Raw genomic sequence first — 19646 nt, 5'->3', positions numbered from 1 at the left:
ACAGCGCCGCAGCGCCCGCCGCAGCACAGCGCCGCCTGGCGGCCCGGAGGACCCGCCCCGCCCGCCTCTCGCTCCACAGAAAAATTAAAGTTCCCAAAATTTACTCCTAAAACTTGAAATGCGTGTGGATGCGTCAGGGATGACAACTCGCCACTGCTTGAATATTCGCTTTTATTCAAACGCCAGAGGTGAAGTACAAACTGTAGTTACATGGCATTTTTTGTTTCCTTAAAAACAGTTCTTGGTTACAGAATTCCAAACAACTTTCAAAACTAAGTTGTTGAACAGTTTCACCTAAAATGTGGTGTTTTTTTCTATCTGTTTAAAAAAGGATTTGAGTTAAAGGATCCAGAATTAAAAGCTGTTATGTTTTTTCACTCTACAAAAAGGAAAGTGAGAATGCAGTTACAGATAGTTCACCACAAATTCCCATTTTGAGGGGACCAAGCTTGTAGAAATATCCTCAACTCCAAATACAGCTTTTTCTGAACCATTAGTGGGTCATTTAACCTGAAAAAAATCTGTAATCCCACGGGAAGTATCTGCTGCACCTGGCTACAACTGCATGTCACACTGCTGCTAGGGAAGAACACAAGTATTACACAGAATTTACATGACAAAAATTAATAACAAAAATAGGGTCAATAGATTTTCAGTATCTTTTCCTGTCCTAAAACAACCACTAGACTAAAAAGAAGGATGAAAGTTTTATTTAAATAGTGTGAATTAAAGTTTTAGGGAAGCTCAAGTCCACATTTTCACCAAAGGACAAAACAAACTTTTAAGTGACAATTTTAATTCCTGAAACAAATCAAAAACATACAGGTCCTTTAGTGTTTTTACAAAGACTTTCCTAAAGGATTGAATTAATTTTGGTGGAGAACAGAAGAGGGAGGATTGCTTGCTGTGAGACTAAAATCAAAGACAAATCCACAAGATGCAATACTAACATTTGAGAATATAACTTAAAAAGCACTGTCATGTGAACAATCACTACTGATTACAGCAAAAATATTATACATTTACTTCTTTAATCTCTTAACATTATAAGATAGGTTGGGCAAATACCTGGCACCAAAAAATTGATGCATGATAGTTCCAATACGTTAAACAAAATGTACTATATTAGAACATTAATATTTAAAAATGTATGGCGACTTCTCATCCAAATTTAGATGGTTTTACTGCTTCCTAGGAATCTTGTTTACCTCTCTGGAAAACCAGACTTCACCTTCTTTCGCAGTATCCAAGGTGATTAAAGCTCCCAATGGAGACGTGAAGGGTATAATTGGATATTCAAATGACTGTAACAAACCAGTGTCACATTTTAGCAGAATCTCCCAGCAGTGTCACAAAGCTTGACCCCGTTTTTCCAAAAAGCTTCCTCCCCCACCAATGTAACAAACCACTCCAGCGCCCGCTGGGTTTCACACACCAGCAGGACTCTAACACTGACCTGAACATAATCCCCTGTGAGCTGTACCAGGAGCTAAGATAGGTTACTCACCCTCTACTAATTATTAGTTTTGATTTCCCACTTGTAGAGTAACATTATTGTTAAATCTAACTATTGGCAGCACCTGCGCTGCTGGTGCAGTTTCTGGCAAGGGCAGTGCAGGTGCTGCTGCATTTGCTATACATTTTAATTGAACAAGTGTAATATACAATTCATATTTGAACATTATGCCATCCCAGTCCACACTCTGTCCATCAAATCAATGTGATGCTGCAATAAAATACACGATCTGATTTAGCTAATGAAGTTCCTCATCACGAATTGTATCCGAGACAGATCTGGTGCCTTCGGGGTCAGGCTGGAGCCAGAGGCAGTCACAAGGGAAGAACCGAGTGAGCTTTTTTTGCAGGTGAGAGTTCTGACAGTGTTTAATGGTTTGCAGCATCTGCCTGTCGAGGCCAGCCTTCCTCCTCCACTCCAGAGTCGTACTCCTCTTCTGATGAGTCCTTGGTGGGAGCCCTAGGATTGGAAGGAATGATCAGATACCTTAGACACAGAGGGGAAAAAAAAAACAAGAGACACTTTCCATAGCTTCTGACAAACATGTCACATGACAAAAGTTCTGACCTTCTGATCTGGAAATGCTGCTGTGCACATTTGAAGTGCCACCAGCACACAGGCTCATTAGCTGAATTCAATTAGACTTCTGACTTTCAGTAAGTTGTTTGATTTAATCAGTAAATTTAGTATTTCTGGTGCTATACAAAATCACTTCAAGCAACCATCAGTGTAATACTTTTCACTCCCTCCATCCACACAAGGCTGAGCCAAGCTTCAGCACAGACAAGGTGCTGGGATGAGTAAATGTACCTTAGTGGAGAAAGCCACTCAAACAACATTGTCAGTGATAGAAACCAAGACACAGTTCCTAAATTTCAGACCTGAAATTCAGAAATGAATTTAACAACCAGTTTTAACATGACCCATTCTATCTCAATTCCATCCTTCATTCATGGAAATTGTTGGATTTTTTAAATGCAGATTTGTCCAGTGTTTTCAACATTCCACATCATTACTCTTTACCACATTAAATTGATTATTTTAACAAGAGTTCAGCAAATCAATAGATGTGCCTTTGTGGCTCTCCACTGCTGCAAGAGTAATGTAGAAAATTGTTGCAGCCTGGAGCTTGTATAAAAAAAACCACATCTGTGGTAAAAAGTAGGAAGAAACAGTTTCATTTCAGAAATTTCAGTACAGTCATAACTGAATTTCAAATTTTTACTGTTACCTTAAAATTTACTTCCATTTCTACAGGTATACATACACACACAAAAGTAACTTCACATAAGTTTATTTTTAAATTCTCTTTAAAAACTAAAGCAATACAAATCCAAAGTCTCTAGGACAGAACAGGCACTAATTCAGCTGTGTACAATATACAGAGCATTGAATCTTTTTTAAATTGTGTGCATGGATTTGTGCTTATTCCATCAGAATACCTGTCTAGTTGTATTACTGGTCTGTTCTGCTACTTCTGTTACCGTTTTACCTAATGTATCCTGGCTCTTTTTTGCCTTCTACAACATCTTTGTCAACTTCCACACATACGATGTCAGAATTGGGCACTTCAAACATGGGCTCCAGCAGCAGCTTTTCCTACAAGAAAACAGAGGGGAAAATATTTCTGTAGGCCCTCTTCTACATAAACAAGTGATTTTCAGAGAGTTTTCTTGGAAGAACTCTGAATACTCACAGCTTTAGAAAGACTTACTGTATCCATGTAAGGGCCAGAGCTAAGTGTGGCTGTCACTGGAAATGGTCAAGATTAGGTCCATACACACAAATCCAGGAAGCTTCATTTATTGTTTATAAGACTTAACTTACACTCACCATTATAGATCGAAGACCTCTGGCACCAGTTTTTCTGTCCAGGGCCAGTCTGGCTATAGCCTTCAATGCATCTTCAGTTACATTTAATTCACACTACACAGAGAAAAATGGGAATTTCAGTTAATCATTTCATTTATAACTCAGCGTGGCAAGTGCAAGCATTACTGAAAAGAACACTATTTATAAAAATGAACACCAAAGAGTCATCAAATAAAAACTCAAACCTTATCCATGCTGAACAGTGCCTGGTACTGAGGAACCACAGCGTTCCGTGGCTCCGTAAGAATCCGTACGAGGGTTTTCTCATCCAGGCTGTGCAGAGGAACCACAACAGGCAAACGTCCCACAAATTCAGGAATCATGCCAAACTCGATGAGATCCCTGGCCTCCACGTGGCGCAGCAAGCGATCCTTCTCCTCAATATCCTCTTGTGGGTCAGACTCTCCACTGATATTGGCAAGATCAGCTGCTGCTGCAGCCCTTCTGCCTTTCCCCATGTTAGATGGTGTCCCAAACCCTAGGTACTGCAAAAACAAACATGTTCTGCTTAGAGAACTGTAATAACTGAGTTTTACTCACTTACCATGAGTATTAAAAAATCTGCAGTGACTGATTAGGTCTTTACATACTAATTTGAGCTCAAGAAACTGCTTAGAGTAAAATTAGACCCCTTGTATACAATCAGGTTCTTATAAAATTGAATTTCCTCAGTAAAGGATTAATACATCAGAACAAGAGCCATTTTTTCTTAAAAGAAAGAAGGTTATCAACATGTTCTGGTCATTTTACAAGTATCAGTGACACTTCATAAGTGAAGCAAATGCAGGCAAGTTTGCTTACATGGGAAGCTGCATGAATTAATGTGAACAATAACTTGAATTTCAGTCACTCCTTTAGTGTTAGAGACACGAAGCACATTTTGTCAGAATGCTGCAGCCAGAACCCTGTCCCCAGACATCAATCTACAAAACAGTGAACTGCAGGACAAGGTGTTTTAAGATGATGATGGTTTCTAGCACCATTTGCTGAAATAAAGAAATTTAGTGTGTTTACAAATACAGTAAGACCTGTAAAAGTCAGTATTGTGAACAGTAATCAAGATGATGATTTTTCAGCCCGGCTACAGGCTGATGCACTCACTTTTTCATTTTTCCTCCTGCTGATAATTCTGTCAAGACCATTAAAAGCACCAGAAGCTACAAACAGAATGTTTGTTGTGTCAACCTGCACCGTTTCTCCACGTAGTTTCCGAGAATTCTTTTCTGGAACGTTTACTATTGTGCCTTCAAGTAATTTTAACAAGCCCTAAGAAGGAAAGAAGAAATAAGCAATAAAAAATTCCCATTGTGTACCATCATATAAAAGGGTACACCATGATATGCTCCCTTTCACAAATATACTTGTATTTTTTGCTCCCTTATGCCTTTATAGTAACAGTAAGTGTCCATAAAAGCCAGTTTTCCCTATGAGAGAGACAATCCCACTCAAGGATAAAAACATTCCTTTAATGTGGCTCCCATGCACATTATGCATATAATGATTAGCTGCTTTAAGAGGTTTGTTTAAATGGGAATTGTTACCTGTCCTTGCCTACATTAGGAACTGGATGGCTGAATGCTGCAAAGACATTCTTGAACTCAAATGCTTCTATAAGGATGCCTCAAACTGCTTTTGAGATTATGTTTTTTAATGAAGTCAAGAGGAAAGATTCACCTTTGAAGGTGAATAATTAAGGAACTGAAGAACTATGACTCCATGCTTTTTGACATGACAGGATCCTATGTCCTGTTCACTCAAGAAGTAAAATCACTCCATGGAAGTATTTACCTGTTGAACACCTTCTCCCCCAACGTCCCGTAACTGATGGATACCAGGAACGCTGCCAATCTTATCTACTTCATCCAGAAAAACAATTCCTGCAGTTACAGAAAATGGGTTTAAAGACGACTCTACTTTTAAAGAGAAGCAAGAGTTTACAGAGAATAATAAGACTTGAGGGAGCAGCAGTCTGTTCTACTTCCCTACTGCAAAAACATGTGTAATTTTATCCAATTGTGGACAGAAAAATACATGTTGAGCTCTTTTCAGGTTTATTCTATCTGATTTAAACTTTGGGTACATGCAGCAGGACAGCAATTTCAGGAGTACTGGTAGTCTCAAAAGCTTAGAGCACTTCAACAAAATGAACAGTCTCTGTACCACACATTAGAGGTTTACCTTGCTGTGCCTTTTCTATGTTGTAGTTGGCATCTTGCAGGAGTTTTGCAATGACAGATTCAATGTCTTCCCCAACATAGCCAGCTTGAGTCAAGGTGGTGCAATCACAGATAGCAAAAGGGACATCTAAGCATTTAGCCAGAGTCTGAGCCAGCAAGGTTTTACCTGGTAAAATAAAAGCTGCATGTTAGAACTGACACACATTTCTCTTAGAGCACACAAATCCAAATACTTAGACAGGGACTTTTAATGAGGGTGTGGAGTGACAGGACAAGGGGGAATGGCTTTAAACTGAAAGAGGGTGGGTTTAGATGAGATATTGGGAAGAAATCCTTTTCTGTGAGGGTGCTGAGGCCCTGGCACAGGTTGCCCAAAGAAGCTGTGGCTGCCCCATCCCTGGAAGTGTCAAAGGCCAGGTTGCACAGGGCTTGGAGCAGCCTGGGGTAGTGGAAGGTGTCCCTGCACATGGCAGGGGTGGAACAAGGGGAGCTTTAAGGTACCCTCCAACCCCAACCATTCAAGGATTTACCACAGGATCATCATTACTCTTATCAAACATTCTGAGTCATACCAGCATCTTAATATAAGAATATTTTACAAGGGAGATAGCTTTCATAAGCAGTGGTTTTTACATTGGCAGGCTGTATTTCTGGTTTTAGTTTAATTATACACATTTAAGGCAGCTTGAAATGCATACAGTATCACAAAATGTCACACAATATAAAAACCATAATACATGTACTTGCAGAGTTTAAAGATTAAATAAATCAGTAGTCCTTTGCAGACACTCAGGGTGCAGTGCAAAGTCCAATTGCTCCTGCTTTGAAGTTGGGAAGAAACAGAATTAAAATATTGTTTAGTGAATGTTCTCCCAAAAAGTCTGCAAAATGCCATCACTTCAGCACAAGCACCCCCAAGTCTTATGAACATACAAAATAATCTCTCTTTCCAACCTCCTGCAACTGATCTGTCCCAGTGGTGAAACAGCACTAACTGCAGCATCTCAGCTTGCCAGCTAAAGCAGTGAAACTATAACTGCATTTTGTTTCAGCTTGGTCAAAGTGGCATCTTTTAGTCAGTAAATATATGCATTAAAAAAAAGAAAAAAAGAAAATCACACAACTATAGCTCATTCCTTTTTAAGGCCACTAGCTCAGCAAGTTAACATGGCATGAAAGCACTGGAATCCAATCCAGTTTAGTTTTCTTATAAACCAAATCTGAGTAATCACAGAAGAGGAGAATCACCCACTAACAACAAATTCCACGACAAACAGGACACCTATAGAAACATGCAGCTGTATACCTGATCCAGTTGGTCCAAGCAGCAAAATATTACTTTTTTCAAGTTTAATGTCATCACTGGGTGAATCTAGTACTTCTCCTCCCCGTTTTTCCTGAGGTATCTGCTGGTTCATTTGTTGCTGCATTGATGCTCCCAAAGCATTACCGTGTGGACTGATTCCAGCAATCTGCAGCAGTTCTGAAGAGAACAATAACAGCACCATTTGAGCACCAACAAGGTCTGTCACTACTTTAAAAACACAATAACAGCAAGGTTCTTCTGCAAACCTAGAATTCTCTCAGTACAGAAGCTTACAGAGAGGAAAGCAACAGAAATGTAGCAAAATTTTTACTCAAACAGGAGTTCCAACCATACTTTTGCAGAGGCATACAGAAAAGCATTTCCAAAGGCACAGTGGATTACCTAAAAGTATTCCTTCTACATTAAAAAGCAAGAGAAATTTTCAGCCCTTACAAATTTACTAATTTTAACTAATTTATTGTATTTTTTTAACATATGAGAAGAAAGACACCCAAGCTGTTGATTTCCATGATGAAAAAAAAGTACAAGCACTGGACTTCACCCAACATTTCAAACCAGCAGTCACCAAAGGCTGTTCTCCATGTCATAAAAGTAGGTATTGCAGAGGAGGACATGAGGAGAGGGTTCACTTACTTGTAAATCTGTACTCATCCTCCCGTCTTCTGATCTCTAATTCTAAGAGAGAGGATGAAAACAGTCATAAAAAACTAAGTTTATAAAAGCTTATAAATTCTCCACCTCTTGCCCTCTTCTGAATACATCTCATCACTGCCTATGAATGTATTTCTAGCAAGAAATCCCCACAAGAGCTATTTTTTATTGCTGTCAAAATTAACCCAAAACCCAAATTGCATGTTTTTGAAAAGCCAGCAAGCTACCTACTTCTAAAAACAACAACAATCTATTACCTCTAATTAGATTTTCACTTTAAAACCTATTATTAGAAGGGAAAAAAAAATTGAATAACAATTTTGGTTTGGAGAGGATTCCTTAAACTCTCCCTGAGTGTTACAATGTTCTTTGTTATAAGACAGAACTCTGAAATATGTAAACATTCACTGTCAGTCTCTGTGGCTACAGACCGTGTTATCTCCCTGTGGAGGTCATGAAATTCCTGGTGCCAGGTACACAACTGCTCTCTTACCACTACCAGAACAGTGCTGCTAATGTTCCCTCCTTATTTAATGAGGGTGTGGAGTGACTTATAAGAGACTTATGTTAATTCAAAAAAATGAAGATTTCTGTGGTAACTTTTGCAAGACAGAACAAAAACACCTTAAAAAAAAAAAAGAAAAAAACCCAAGGTACACTTTGAGCCAGAGATGGCAACTTAATCCTACTTCTAAAAATAAATTAGATCAACATAGCTACACACTTACTCAGCAGCAAAAGTACTGCCAAGAGTAACTTCATCTACACCTGCTAGATATGGAACAATACTGTGGTGACCAGCAGATGCTGCCAGCAGGAGCAAGGGAAGTTAGAAATCTAAGTACTCATCAATTTACCTGTGCACCCTCCTGATCTGCATTGCTGCTTGCAGATTCAGCAGCAGATTTACCATTAAGTAGTAAATGAGATTAGAAAGAAAAAATTAGGAGACTCACTTTAGAAAGTTAAAGGAGAATACCCCATAATATGTATCAGTAAAAAGGGCTTAGCATTTAATATGGTAAGCATCATAAACCCTCTGATTACTATTTAAATAAATCACAGAAGTTCACAGTGAAAATTATATTTAGTAGAAATTCTTATAGATAATTTCAATTATAGAACATCTAGGGTCAGGGTAAAACCTTCCTTACATTTCCCAAGTTAGGGCTCTGAAATGGTAATTTATTTGACCAGAAAAAATACCAAATATCATACAAACCTCTTGGTGTTAAAGAAGACTGTTTCTCAACTTCTGCTTGCTGTCTCAGGTTAGATGGGATATTATTGTAGATTCTTTTGTAATGATTATACACAGCAACTGAAAGCACCTTCTTGGCAAAACACTGACCAACAACGTATTTGTCGAGGTAGTTGTAAATCTGAAAAATAGCTTCATCTTAGTAACACTTCTACATCATCTTGCAGCAGAAAAGGAAAAATAGTATATTAGCTAAATGTAGACTTTGGTCTGAATCATTACCTGAGAAACAGACACTAACATCTAAAATACAAAACATATTCCTGTCGATAAGTTTACTTAAAAACTGTGATGCTTACACACTCATTTTGTGTCTCAGTTCTGCCCTGCTAATGCATAAGCCCATTGCCCTTTTCACCCAAATTATTAAGAGGAATAGAAATTTTAAGAACACTTATTTTCTTAAAAGACACCTATCAAGGAGCTATGTGCAGGATCAGAAACCATTACAGTCCACCAGGAACTGAGAAACATAAAAGGATTACTCCCTAATCTCCAGAGGGAAACCAAGTGACTTCAGAAGGACCATGGCCATAAGTTAATCAGCTACAGCTCTCACCCAAACCCACACCAAAAAAAAGGCTCTGTAGCTACAGAAAGAAGCTGCTAAAATAAACATGAAGAATGCAAGGCCACAGTGAGAAAGAAAAATTACTACGGTTGGTGAAGGCTAAGGTCAGCCTCAAGGTCACAGGAGAAAAATGAAATCACAAGACAAAGACAGAGGAAAACAAGCTCCAATACCTTTATTGGATCTACTTGTTCCCTTTACCAGTGCTCTGCTGGGTCACACAGCTCACAAAGGTTTAATCTTGAGCTAATCATCTTTATTGTTTGTTGCTCCGTCCCAGCAGCCCATTACACACCTGATGCAGGTTAAAGGAAGCATTTCTCCATGCTGCCACACAAGGGGACTCTGGGTGGAATTAAGAGCATACCTTTTTCGGTGGAGGTGGTGGCTTCTGCTGGAATGCCAATTTCACAGCTTCTGCTGCTGACTCGGGCTCTTTAATGATGCTCTTTTTTGTGTCTGCCTCTGACAGGACAACAAAAAAGTGGTGACACTTCTCACACTTCACAAATCGGGTGGAAGCTGCAGAAAAAGTCAAACAAAACAGTAATTGCTTCTGTCCAAGCTCATCACACAGGACAAGCACCTGTAAGACAGCACACCCACTCTGTGTTTACACACTTCTCCCTCACTCACCTTAGAACATTTAAAAGCTACTATTGGCCTATGAAATTTGATACAGAGGGAACACAATTTGCCCCCCAAAAAATCAGAATGCTGGGCAGCAACTAGACAATGGATTAAACACAAAACTCTTTTTGATACTTATCCAGTAGCATCACACTCACTTCTGAGAGAGACAAAATTAATGAAGGCTTTAGCTATGCAGGAAATGTTCCTAACTCTCAAACTAACAGCAAAATAAAATATTGTGGTCAGGCACAGACTAAAGTGCAGGGAAGCAGTCTAGAATATCAAAGACAGCATTACAGGAGGGCTCTGGCAGCTGCTGCTCTCTGCATCCCTCTGGCTTTAGAACACTGTGGATCAGGCCCCAGTCACCCAAGCCCAGGACTCCAAGCACAGGGGGGTCACCCAAAGGGCTCACCCCAACAAGAGGCAGCTGTGGTATGCAACAGACCATCAAGGACTTTGATGTTTTGCAAGATCTTCTGCTTATTTATTTTTACTGTCAAGACTAGGACAAATATCTTTCAAATTCCAAAGGCTAAACCCTCCCACTGCTGACTTTGTGAACTATGTCTCAAGAAATCTGCAAAGGTTGGTTTCATAAGCCTGAAAATGAGAACCTGCATTGCTCTTCTTTTCCTTTGGCAAAGCAAAGTTGAAATAATAAAACAGACAGTAGAGAAGAATAATAAAAGTAAGTCAGCTACTAAATGCAAATCATGAGCAATAGGATAGATTTAAAGGAAATATACTAGTAAATGTATTTAATTAAAAGTAACTGTAAAAAAACTACCCTGTGAAAACTTCAACGTCAGAACTTCTGAAATTATAAAAAGGTTTTAGAAAATGGTTTGAACACTGTAGCACCAGCTGACTGTAACAACACCCTCTAACAATAAACAAGCTGCTTATTTATAACTTGTTGTCTCCCATAGGACCGGCATCAGCAAAAGAGGAGTGGGTGGGGTTTTTCTTGCCATTAATCCCACCTTATACCTGGATAAGCAAGACCAACAGATTACATTAAGATTGTAGCAACTAATACTGTGACCAACATAGCTTTATTAACTTTACTTCAAAGAAATTCTGTGTAACAGCTTGGAAATTCTCCTGGCAATCTTCCAGATTACTGTTATCTGCCCCATGGGAATGTGATGGAAATCCACTTGCACCACCCCATTCCTCTTATGTAACTATTATTTAGCAACAATCTTTTTGGGGAAAAAAGCAACCCAACCTTCCTCCCAGGGCTCACTCAAAACACCTCTGATATTTGTGAGGACTACAGTGCCATGAGGCTGTTCTCCTTCCTTATACAAGGCTTGTTTAGGATAGAATAGCCATGACAATGGTTGGTCCCTTTCCAGATCCACATGAATAATTTAAAAACCTCAGAAAATAAGGAGTGGACTGTGAGAGTACTATGGGGCATCTTTAAAACTTCAATTAAAAAAATAAGTACACAACTGAGTTGCAGGCAATTTTGCTAATCCTAAATACTGGCATGTTTTCATATGTTATTTTAGCAAACACATAAAAGCTCAACAAAGAACATCCATGTCAAATTACCTCCCTGTCATTAAGATGTCTGCAAATATTTACAGTGTGCCAAAATGCAAGTCAAGTGTTGTTTTTAATCAGACAGCAGTGCCACAGAGGGTGCATTAGCAAAGGCATTTCTAAAGTCTGTGTGAGCTGACCTTGCCAAAAAGAAATGCCAGGTTTTTACAAAACATACAGGAAACAAAAACAAGCAGAGGATTAAAATTAAAAAGAGTTGTAGGGTTGAGATAATGGGCTACTATCAAATTGCTTTAAGGTAAAAAATAAACCCCAAACCAGGAAAAAGAAAGCAGGGAGGCTTCTGAGTATGTACAACAGCAGGGAAGTGCTGCTTTGGAGGGTGGAGTAACCTGATGGCATCAGGTGGAGACAGTAAAAGCAGCATTCAGATAAGGCTTCTTATGTCAATCAGCTTTACAGCTATTGGATTTCACTCCACATCTGAGGATCAAGTCTTATTTCACTGATCACAAACTCTCCTTACAGACTTTCACAACCCAAAACAATACAGGAACTGCCGAGAAAGAAGGGCAAAGCAAAATGACTTTTTGTTTGCCTCGTATTTTCCATTCATTGTTAATTACTGGAAAACCATTGCCAAGCAAATCTTTCTGCAAGATTTGCAGATACAAAGAGAAGCTCCATCAAAAACAAACTCCACTGAAAAACCAGCCTGTCACACTGCAACTCACTGGCAATTAATTTTCTAACAAAGATGGCTTTTATTCAGTATTTTGCTTCCCTACTTCTCTTAAAATGACTGAAAATCTAATATTTAAACTGAAACAAATGCTAATTGCAAGTTTTCTTTTGGTTTTGGATATTTATTTAAGGCTCTGCAGGTTAGCAATTCTAACCAAAACTGTGGAAATTCATCATTTTTCCTGACTAACCAACAACAAAAACGTCAAGTTACAGTAGGCTTAATACAACTTGCAACCCTTTCATTTTGGGCAGAATGGGACAGATTTATTTTTCTTAGTTTTTGTTTTCTTTTATTCAAATAATTTTTAAAATAATTAGAACTTCTGTTTTCCAGCTGCTTTAGAGAGTGTGGCTGGGAAGCAGTTTGCTCAAATTAACAGACTAAACCAGAATAACACAGGTCCAGAAAAAACTTCACCAGGATTCACAGGAGCTTTGGAAAAAAGTGGGTTTCCAGTCCCAAGCTGTTTACAGAACCTGTGTTATTCTGATGCTGCAACTCAAGTGGGTTCACTACCTGGGAATTTTAAATTGCATCTATCAAGATATGTTCTCCCATAGTGTTGGTATGAATAAATCATGTTCCCAAGGAAGTTTCCAGGCATGCTTAAGTGTTCCCAGCAACACTGACAAAACACTAAATCACATCTCTGCTTTCCAGGGATCGTTCTGGGACAATGCTTGAATGGCATTTCCAGACAAAAGCACAAACTGCAGTACCAAGGGAAACACACCAGTGGAGTGAGAGTGTTTCAAAAACATTTCTGCCTGCCCATGAATCATCAGAAGGTAAATGAGATTAAAAATCCTTCTGCTGTTTCCAACCACACCTAGTCCAGGGAGAGACCACACTGAACACCAGACAGGATCAAATTTCCAGTTCCATGAACTAGTGCCAGGTTTTGCAGAATACCTTGTTGCCTATAGTTTCAAACAGACTGGAAAAACAACCTTATTTCTGGGGAGAAAAAGTTACTGAGGACTGATCCTTTCTCTAAAGAAATATATTGTTATTATTATAGAACTATCTTGTGATTCATTGTGACATTTGATCATTTTAAATACTATTTTATACGAGTAGCAGCAAATTACAGCACATCCACACATTATTTTTGCCAGCTGTTACATTAACAACTGCTGAACACGTTTATGCTGACCTTGTCTTAAGCCTCTTAGTGCACAAGTCTGATTATGACTTGATACTTCCTCCTTGAGCCCCACCAGCTAACAATGGGTATTTGCTTTCTGACAAAAGTTCTTGTTTTCTAAGCTGGTCTCATTAGTGCTGAAATAAGGTATGAAATCTCTTCAAGACTGATAGAACCTAAAGAATAAATAGCATTAATTTGGATTATACTTAAAAAAAAAAAAAAAAGCAATTGCAGCTGGAGAACAAGCATTTTGGATTTTCTAGTTGGGCTTTCCAGTCTGCTGTTTGGAATGCATTATAGCTCTGACTTTGCCATAGAAGACTGTTCTAGTAAGCCATCTGTCAGATACTAATTCCTCTGCTGGATAAGCACTTTGGTTACAGTACATGCAGGATTAAAGTTGTATTATTTAGGAAAGAAAGGACAGACATTATAAATGCACATATATAAAGTATATACTTATATAATAGAGATATGAAAATATCTGCAGTTCAAATGGTATTAAGTATAAAATGCCATGAACTATTTTAAAAATGCATATTCACAGATGCAATGTGAATTCCACTACCACATCCCCACACACCATGGGAATTACACAAATGTACCCACAGAGACAATAAATGTTGGTTACACCAACAAGGCCAAACTAAGCATAACAAAATTTCTGACACCATGTAATTAGGTAGGCTAACACTTAGCTATCAGGACTATATTAAATCACAAAGTCACATCTGTGCCTATTTGAAAAAAAGGAAGTTTTAAGGAAAACTTACACACAAAGGTCTCCACGTGTGTGCACAAGTCCCCACACTTCGGGCAGCGCAGTTGGTTCCCTCCTTTCCCAGAGCTTCCAGAGCTTGACTTTTTACCACCACCCTCACCAACAGATTTCTAAAAGAGATTTCCAGACAATTAGCCCCAAACAATGGAGCTGGCACAGTAAATATTCAGCAGTGTGCTTACGGAATCAAATAATTTGAATTTTTCAATAGCTGAATGACAAAGCAGCTATTGTCAGGATTTTTTTTAAAGGCTTTGGAAATGTAGAAGAATGTGACATAAACACTTGGAAATGTTTTACATTTACAAATACACCTGCATTTCCCAGGTCTGCCAGTCTTGGATGCCCATGGAAGAGGTACCCCATACCTGCATTAGAGCTGCTTGACTGGCACTAGAACAATAACAAGCTCTGTCAACAGTGTTTTAATAATGTATTTTAATGTTTTAATGCCAGACAAGAAAACAAATCCTATTTAGAGAGTATTTTATTATCTCAACTGCATGGATTCAAAGGATTTATGAAGCCACAGCTCCTCTCACTTCTTTGGCAGGTGTAGCAATCTATGCTAAAACATGCATTTCAAAGTGCTTGGAAATACTGCATTTTTTACTTGTATCTGTATCTATGCCTTCATACTCTGATTAATACAAGTTATTTTATTGTAGGAAACAGCAAAAATCTCTCTTCCTATTTCTAAGACAATTCTTCATTTTTTAAACCTGTCTTGCCTACTGATTTCGCCTCACCTTTCTTGAACCCTTTTCAAGAAAAAAACCCTATTTTTTAAATCTTCTTTAGTTCTTTTTTAAAAAGTTTAATTGCACCTACAGAACAGACCTGTGTCACCTGGACAGTTCCTCAGGTTCACAACACACCATACTAAGGCAAAGTTATTGCCTGTGAACTCTCAAAATGTTATTTGCTGACTAAAGAGCAGTTTTATTCTCAGGTAATCATTTATCTGAAGAAGCTGCTTATTAACTATAATTACAGCAAATGACTAGGATAAAAATAGACTACGACTACTAATGAGAGGTGAGCTCACATCCTCACTGACTAGTCTTACTTCAGACAAACCAGTTCTAAACCCAGAAACATTTAAAATGTACTTCTACTTGGGAGCACCAGGCTTTGGAAGGAGAATAGCTCTGATTACTACTCTTTCCTGAAATCCTGTTCTTGATTTATGACATCCAATAAAGTTTTCAAGTCTACACTGAGCAAAAAGATCTATAAAACTGGGAAAAGCATTGTGGGATGTTTACAAGGTTTATCTCCTAACAAATTCCCAATACACTTTATTTTTTCTTCACTGCCAGTTGCATCAATTTGAGGGATTAGAAATGTCAGGAGCTGGTCAAAATTTCAAGAGTAATTTTAAGTAAAAAATTTAAAAAATGTAAGGAACATTTAACATAAACTATTGAAACCGCTAGTTTGTGGAAATTACCTTGCTTCCATCTCCAGAACCATCCTTGCTTGCACCATCCTTTGAAGCAAAATATGCTGGTGTTTCTGAAAAGTTTCTAAGAGGAATTCGTTTTAGAGAACAAGTTTCAAAAGTCCCAAGTTTTCCTAAAACAGGGATGCGTGTACGACCACAAGTAATACCTAAAAAAAAAAAAAAAAAAAATTTAAATACTAAAATCCTCCCATTTTAATTCCATTGCCACCAAATCTCAGAACTGATTTACTTTAAGTGGAACTTAAAGATTTTGGCAACAGAATTCAGCTCTGAACATACAGACTTTAATTATCCAAAATAAATGATTTTTACCATCTTAATGTTCACCTTATTGAAAGCTACCTTGGTTGTCCAAAAAAGACCCCAAAGTAATTTCAGGTCCTCTAACATCAGACAACTGAGAGTCCTGTTGTGGCATGAAATAGGGAACATCTCAGTTATGAAACTGATCCTCAGAATGATAAACACAATCAACTTACAGCTTTTATTGTGAAATAATTCAACCCCCCAAGAGAAACTTTTGAAGAGTCTCTTTATTATGCAAAAATCAGGTGTTTCAGACTCAATGACTGCACGTCTGGATCTGGCTTTCACTTGGGAACTCCACTAAAAATTAGTTTCCAGGAATTTGAGGCACCTCTTGGCAACAAGAATTGTGCTGAGGAAAACTGAGAAGCTGTGTCCTATTTGGCACTCACCGACAGGCCGGCACAGCGAACTCAGCGTAATCTTAACTTTGCTGAAATTCCTCATTGCCAACATGAAAAAAAAAACACCTCACTGAGAAACCAAACAGCCTTTTCCTCCTCTTGCAACACAGGCAGGATTGCATTTCATGGCAGGGCATGACGTGAGCCAACGTATGTTGTGCTTGTGATTTCAACATCAACAACAGCCTGGAATCCGTATCTCATCTCTCGCATTTCAAGTGGCAAATTTCTCACTTGGCCCGATGGTTTTGATCAGGACTCTGTGCCTTACTGACAGCAGAGCTACACAGCAACAATGGCAACTACAGACTTGCTGACAACACATAGTTTTATTGTTATAAGGATGAGAGAATCCTATGGAAAATCCAGAAACTCTTCAAAAAATAAGAAGAAGAATGGCAAGAGAAGCACAGCTCATTTGCTTTGAAAGAGGAAACAACAGCAACCAAGAGATGGGAGCTTAGCTGAAAGAGGATACTCTGAAAATTCACCTTGTTACTATAATAAGAAGGGAGAAAAATAAAGAGGAAACTTAATTTACCAGGAAAACTCTTACAGGCCTCTTCAAAGTCACAATGAAGATGACAGCCAAATGAGATTTGAAGCTGGTTTATTATCTTACATGCTGCTTAAGATTCCTTAACCTGGAGATGACTTGTACTATTTTTAACATGACTAAAAATTAATCTTTTAAAAATCTCTTAACAGCATTGCTTCTGTCCACAAACGTGAGGGAGGAAAAACAATCAATGAGCTTCCCCATTTTAAATTCCTCTGCTGAGTGCCACTGCAACACATTTTAGATAACACAGGGTAAGCTATAAAAACATCACAGAAAACTTGAAAACACTGGCTGGCTCTCAGCAGCAGTTGTATCTTTTAAGTGAATGTGCAGAGAACTCTGACAACTCCATGTGCCAAGTGCACTTGTCAGTAAAGAACAAGATTTGGTGAGTGTTTACAATGCCATAGCTGTTCTGAGCAGCTCCCTGTCTTGGAGTCTCATTCCTTAGAAACTGAGAAAAGACCCCTTAAAAATCAAACAGCAACCACCTCGCCTCCCTTGAACAAAACCTGGAGTCACACAAGGGGGGATTTGACCTGTGGAGAAAGGCTGAAGCATTAACACAAAAGCTGAAACATTTCAGTCCTCATTTTAATTCAGAGTGCTCTCGTGAGACAGAAAATGCACTGAGAACTGTATGGGATGAACTATGAAACCTTACACAGCACTGACTACTGAGCTGTGAAGCCTAAACCAGGGGAAAAACATCGTATTCCTGCTACATCAGCTTGTGGCTAGGCATGAAAAGCCTCGTGTGCTTATTGTGAGGTCTGAGTGGTGTTTTTGGACAAAATATCATGGTATAATTCCACAATGAAGCAATAAGAAAGTTATCACCACTACTTCCTTGAGTCAATAAGCCCAGAGGGAGATTTTCAGGGGAAATCAACATTCCAGCCCAATGCCTGGCAGCTGCTCCGATGGATCCAGACTCTGATAAATGTTCCAATATGTAACAGCTGGCAGGATGTGCTCACACACCTGGCAGGGTGGCTCAGGTGATGTTTTTTTTGGAGCACTAACTTCAAAGGACCTGTCCCTGGCAGCCATGGAACCAATCCAGGTGCATTAAGAAACGATGGGAAGCTCCTTAGCAGCTTATTAAGCTTAAATTGATTCTTGACAGAATAAATACTGACTTTTGGGGCAAGCCTGGGGGATCTTGGAGGCATCTACTGCCCAGGAAAGTGACAGGGAGACTGTGACAAACTGTAACTGCCCCACATAACACTCGATTGATTTCACTGATCTGTGCACTCTGAACTCTCTCAAGTTTGCACCAACCAGCAACAGCAAACAAAGCACCTGGCAGAGGACACAATTTAATCTAAAAGACACACAAAAGTAAGATACATTTATTTTTAAACAACTTTCATTGAAAGCTGATGGATAAATAATTGTATTGCTCTATCTGCATTTTATTCTCATTTGCTCTTTTACGTAATCCTTTTGAATCTTAGTTCTGACCAAAAACCCCACAAATTTTAAAAAAAGATCATTCTGCAATGAATTTCTAACAGTACTTGCTTTAAAGCTGATTGTTTCAGAGGGACTGCATAAGGCCAGACAGGCTGGATTTGAAAGTACAGATCAGAACCTTTCAGCACGGCTGATATTTGAGATACAAATGTAAAGGCACCTACAAAGAGTTAACTCACCTCTTAATGGCAGTAAATGATCTCTGACTCATCAGGCTATTGCTGAGGGTAGAGTAATTGAAAATATTGTTGCAAAAGTGGCAACAGAGGGATTTTTCAGCACAATCTGGGGGTGCTCTACTTTTCACCCAAAGCAGCACATGGTTTGGCTGCTCTCAGCATCCCCAAAAATACCATAAAAAGGGTAAACAAGGAAAAACATTAAAAAATAATCAACCTCCCACAGCCCTCAACTTCCAGTGAGTAGCTGGCACTGTCTTGTCCTTCTACCAAGTTGGAAATAATTAACTTTGCTAACTAAGCCCATCTTTATGAGAAATATTTCAAGTTTAGGCTACCACAAAGGTAGGCTTTTAATTAATTAAGGCAATTAAGCCATTTTTACGCCAATTATACACATTTACTCCCACTGCAGAGTAACACACGCTGGCCGACAGCTGCCGAGCATCACTTCTGCTGAAATAAACTCTATTCTCGCATTACATTTCCCCATAGCGAGGGCAAATTCTCCGACGCTTCACAGCGCATAACGCTGCCCTTGCTCAGCCCAGCAAACGGCTAAAAGGAGGGAAAAAAAGGGGAAAGGCCGCCGTGTCCCGCCGCTGTCACGGCGCGATAAGGGCAGCGGCGGGGCCGGGGCTCCCCTCAGGCCCGCGGGCCGAAGGGCCCGACCCCGCCGGGCCCGGTGAGGGAAGGCCCGGTGAGGGAGCGCGGTTACCTCTGCGGGCGGAGGGCAGCGTGGAGCCGAACAGGCGGGCGGCGGCGGCGCAGCTGTGGCAGGCGGACATGGTGCAGCGGCCGCGGGCCCGGCCCGCTCCCCCCGCCGCCGACAAGGCCTCGCTGGCGACGGTCCGGCCCCGCCCGCCCCGGTAACGCCCCCGTGACGGCGCCGCGCGTCACCGCGGGACTGCAGATCCCAGGGGGCATCGCGCCGCAGCGCGCCCCGCGTGAACGGGCTCGCCGTGCGGGGTGCCATGGGAAGTGTAGTCCCAGCAGTGAATGGGTGCGTGGGCGCCGCGTGGCATTGGGGGAAATGTAGT

General features: G+C 39.7%; 1 protein-coding gene across 3 annotated transcripts; it reads right to left on the bottom strand.

Moving 5' to 3' along the window:
- Window positions 1–154: 154 nt before the first annotated feature.
- On the bottom strand, window positions 155–19447 carry CLPX (caseinolytic mitochondrial matrix peptidase chaperone subunit X). Of its 3 annotated transcripts, none has more exons than XM_053954624.1 (14): window positions 19325–19445; window positions 15659–15819; window positions 14198–14315; window positions 9743–9897; window positions 8766–8925; window positions 7526–7567; window positions 6872–7048; window positions 5567–5731; window positions 5177–5265; window positions 4490–4654; window positions 3574–3873; window positions 3350–3442; window positions 3009–3115; window positions 155–1975 (listed from the first exon to the last, which is right to left on the bottom strand). In XM_053954624.1, exons 1-14 carry the CDS (start codon window positions 19392–19394, stop codon window positions 1885–1887), a joined length of 1893 nt encoding a protein of 630 aa, XP_053810599.1. In that variant the 5' UTR covers window positions 19395–19445; the 3' UTR covers window positions 155–1884. The 3 variants fall into 3 exon arrangements, with proteins under 3 accessions (XP_053810599.1, XP_053810600.1, XP_053810601.1); XM_053954626.1 differs by having other exon boundaries at window positions 1888–1975; window positions 2959–3115; window positions 19325–19447; XM_053954625.1 differs by lacking the exon at window positions 7526–7567.
- Window positions 19448–19646: the final 199 nt, after the last annotated feature.

The sequence above is a fragment of the Vidua chalybeata genome, chromosome 13 (genome assembly GCF_026979565.1).
Source record: "Vidua chalybeata isolate OUT-0048 chromosome 13, bVidCha1 merged haplotype, whole genome shotgun sequence".
NCBI lineage: Eukaryota > Metazoa > Chordata > Aves > Passeriformes > Viduidae > Vidua > Vidua chalybeata.
The sequence above is the reverse complement of the archived record's forward strand: the minus strand, read 5'-3'. Positions and strand labels throughout refer to the sequence as shown.

Bases quoted from the DNA above. Each gene is read 5' to 3' on its own strand.
- CLPX (XM_053954624.1), bottom strand. From the start codon at position 19,394: ATGTCCGCCTGCCACAGCTGCGCCGCCGCCGCCCGCCTGTTCGGCTCC. The intron at 5,732-6,871 runs GTATACAGCTGC...TTATTTTACCAG, and splicing joins GCTTGGACCAACTGGATCAG to GTAAAACCTTGCTGGCTCAG. The intron at 3,443-3,573 runs GTTTGAGTTTTT...TTCTCTGTGTAG, and splicing joins CACTGTTCAGCATGGATAAG to TGTGAATTAAATGTAACTGA.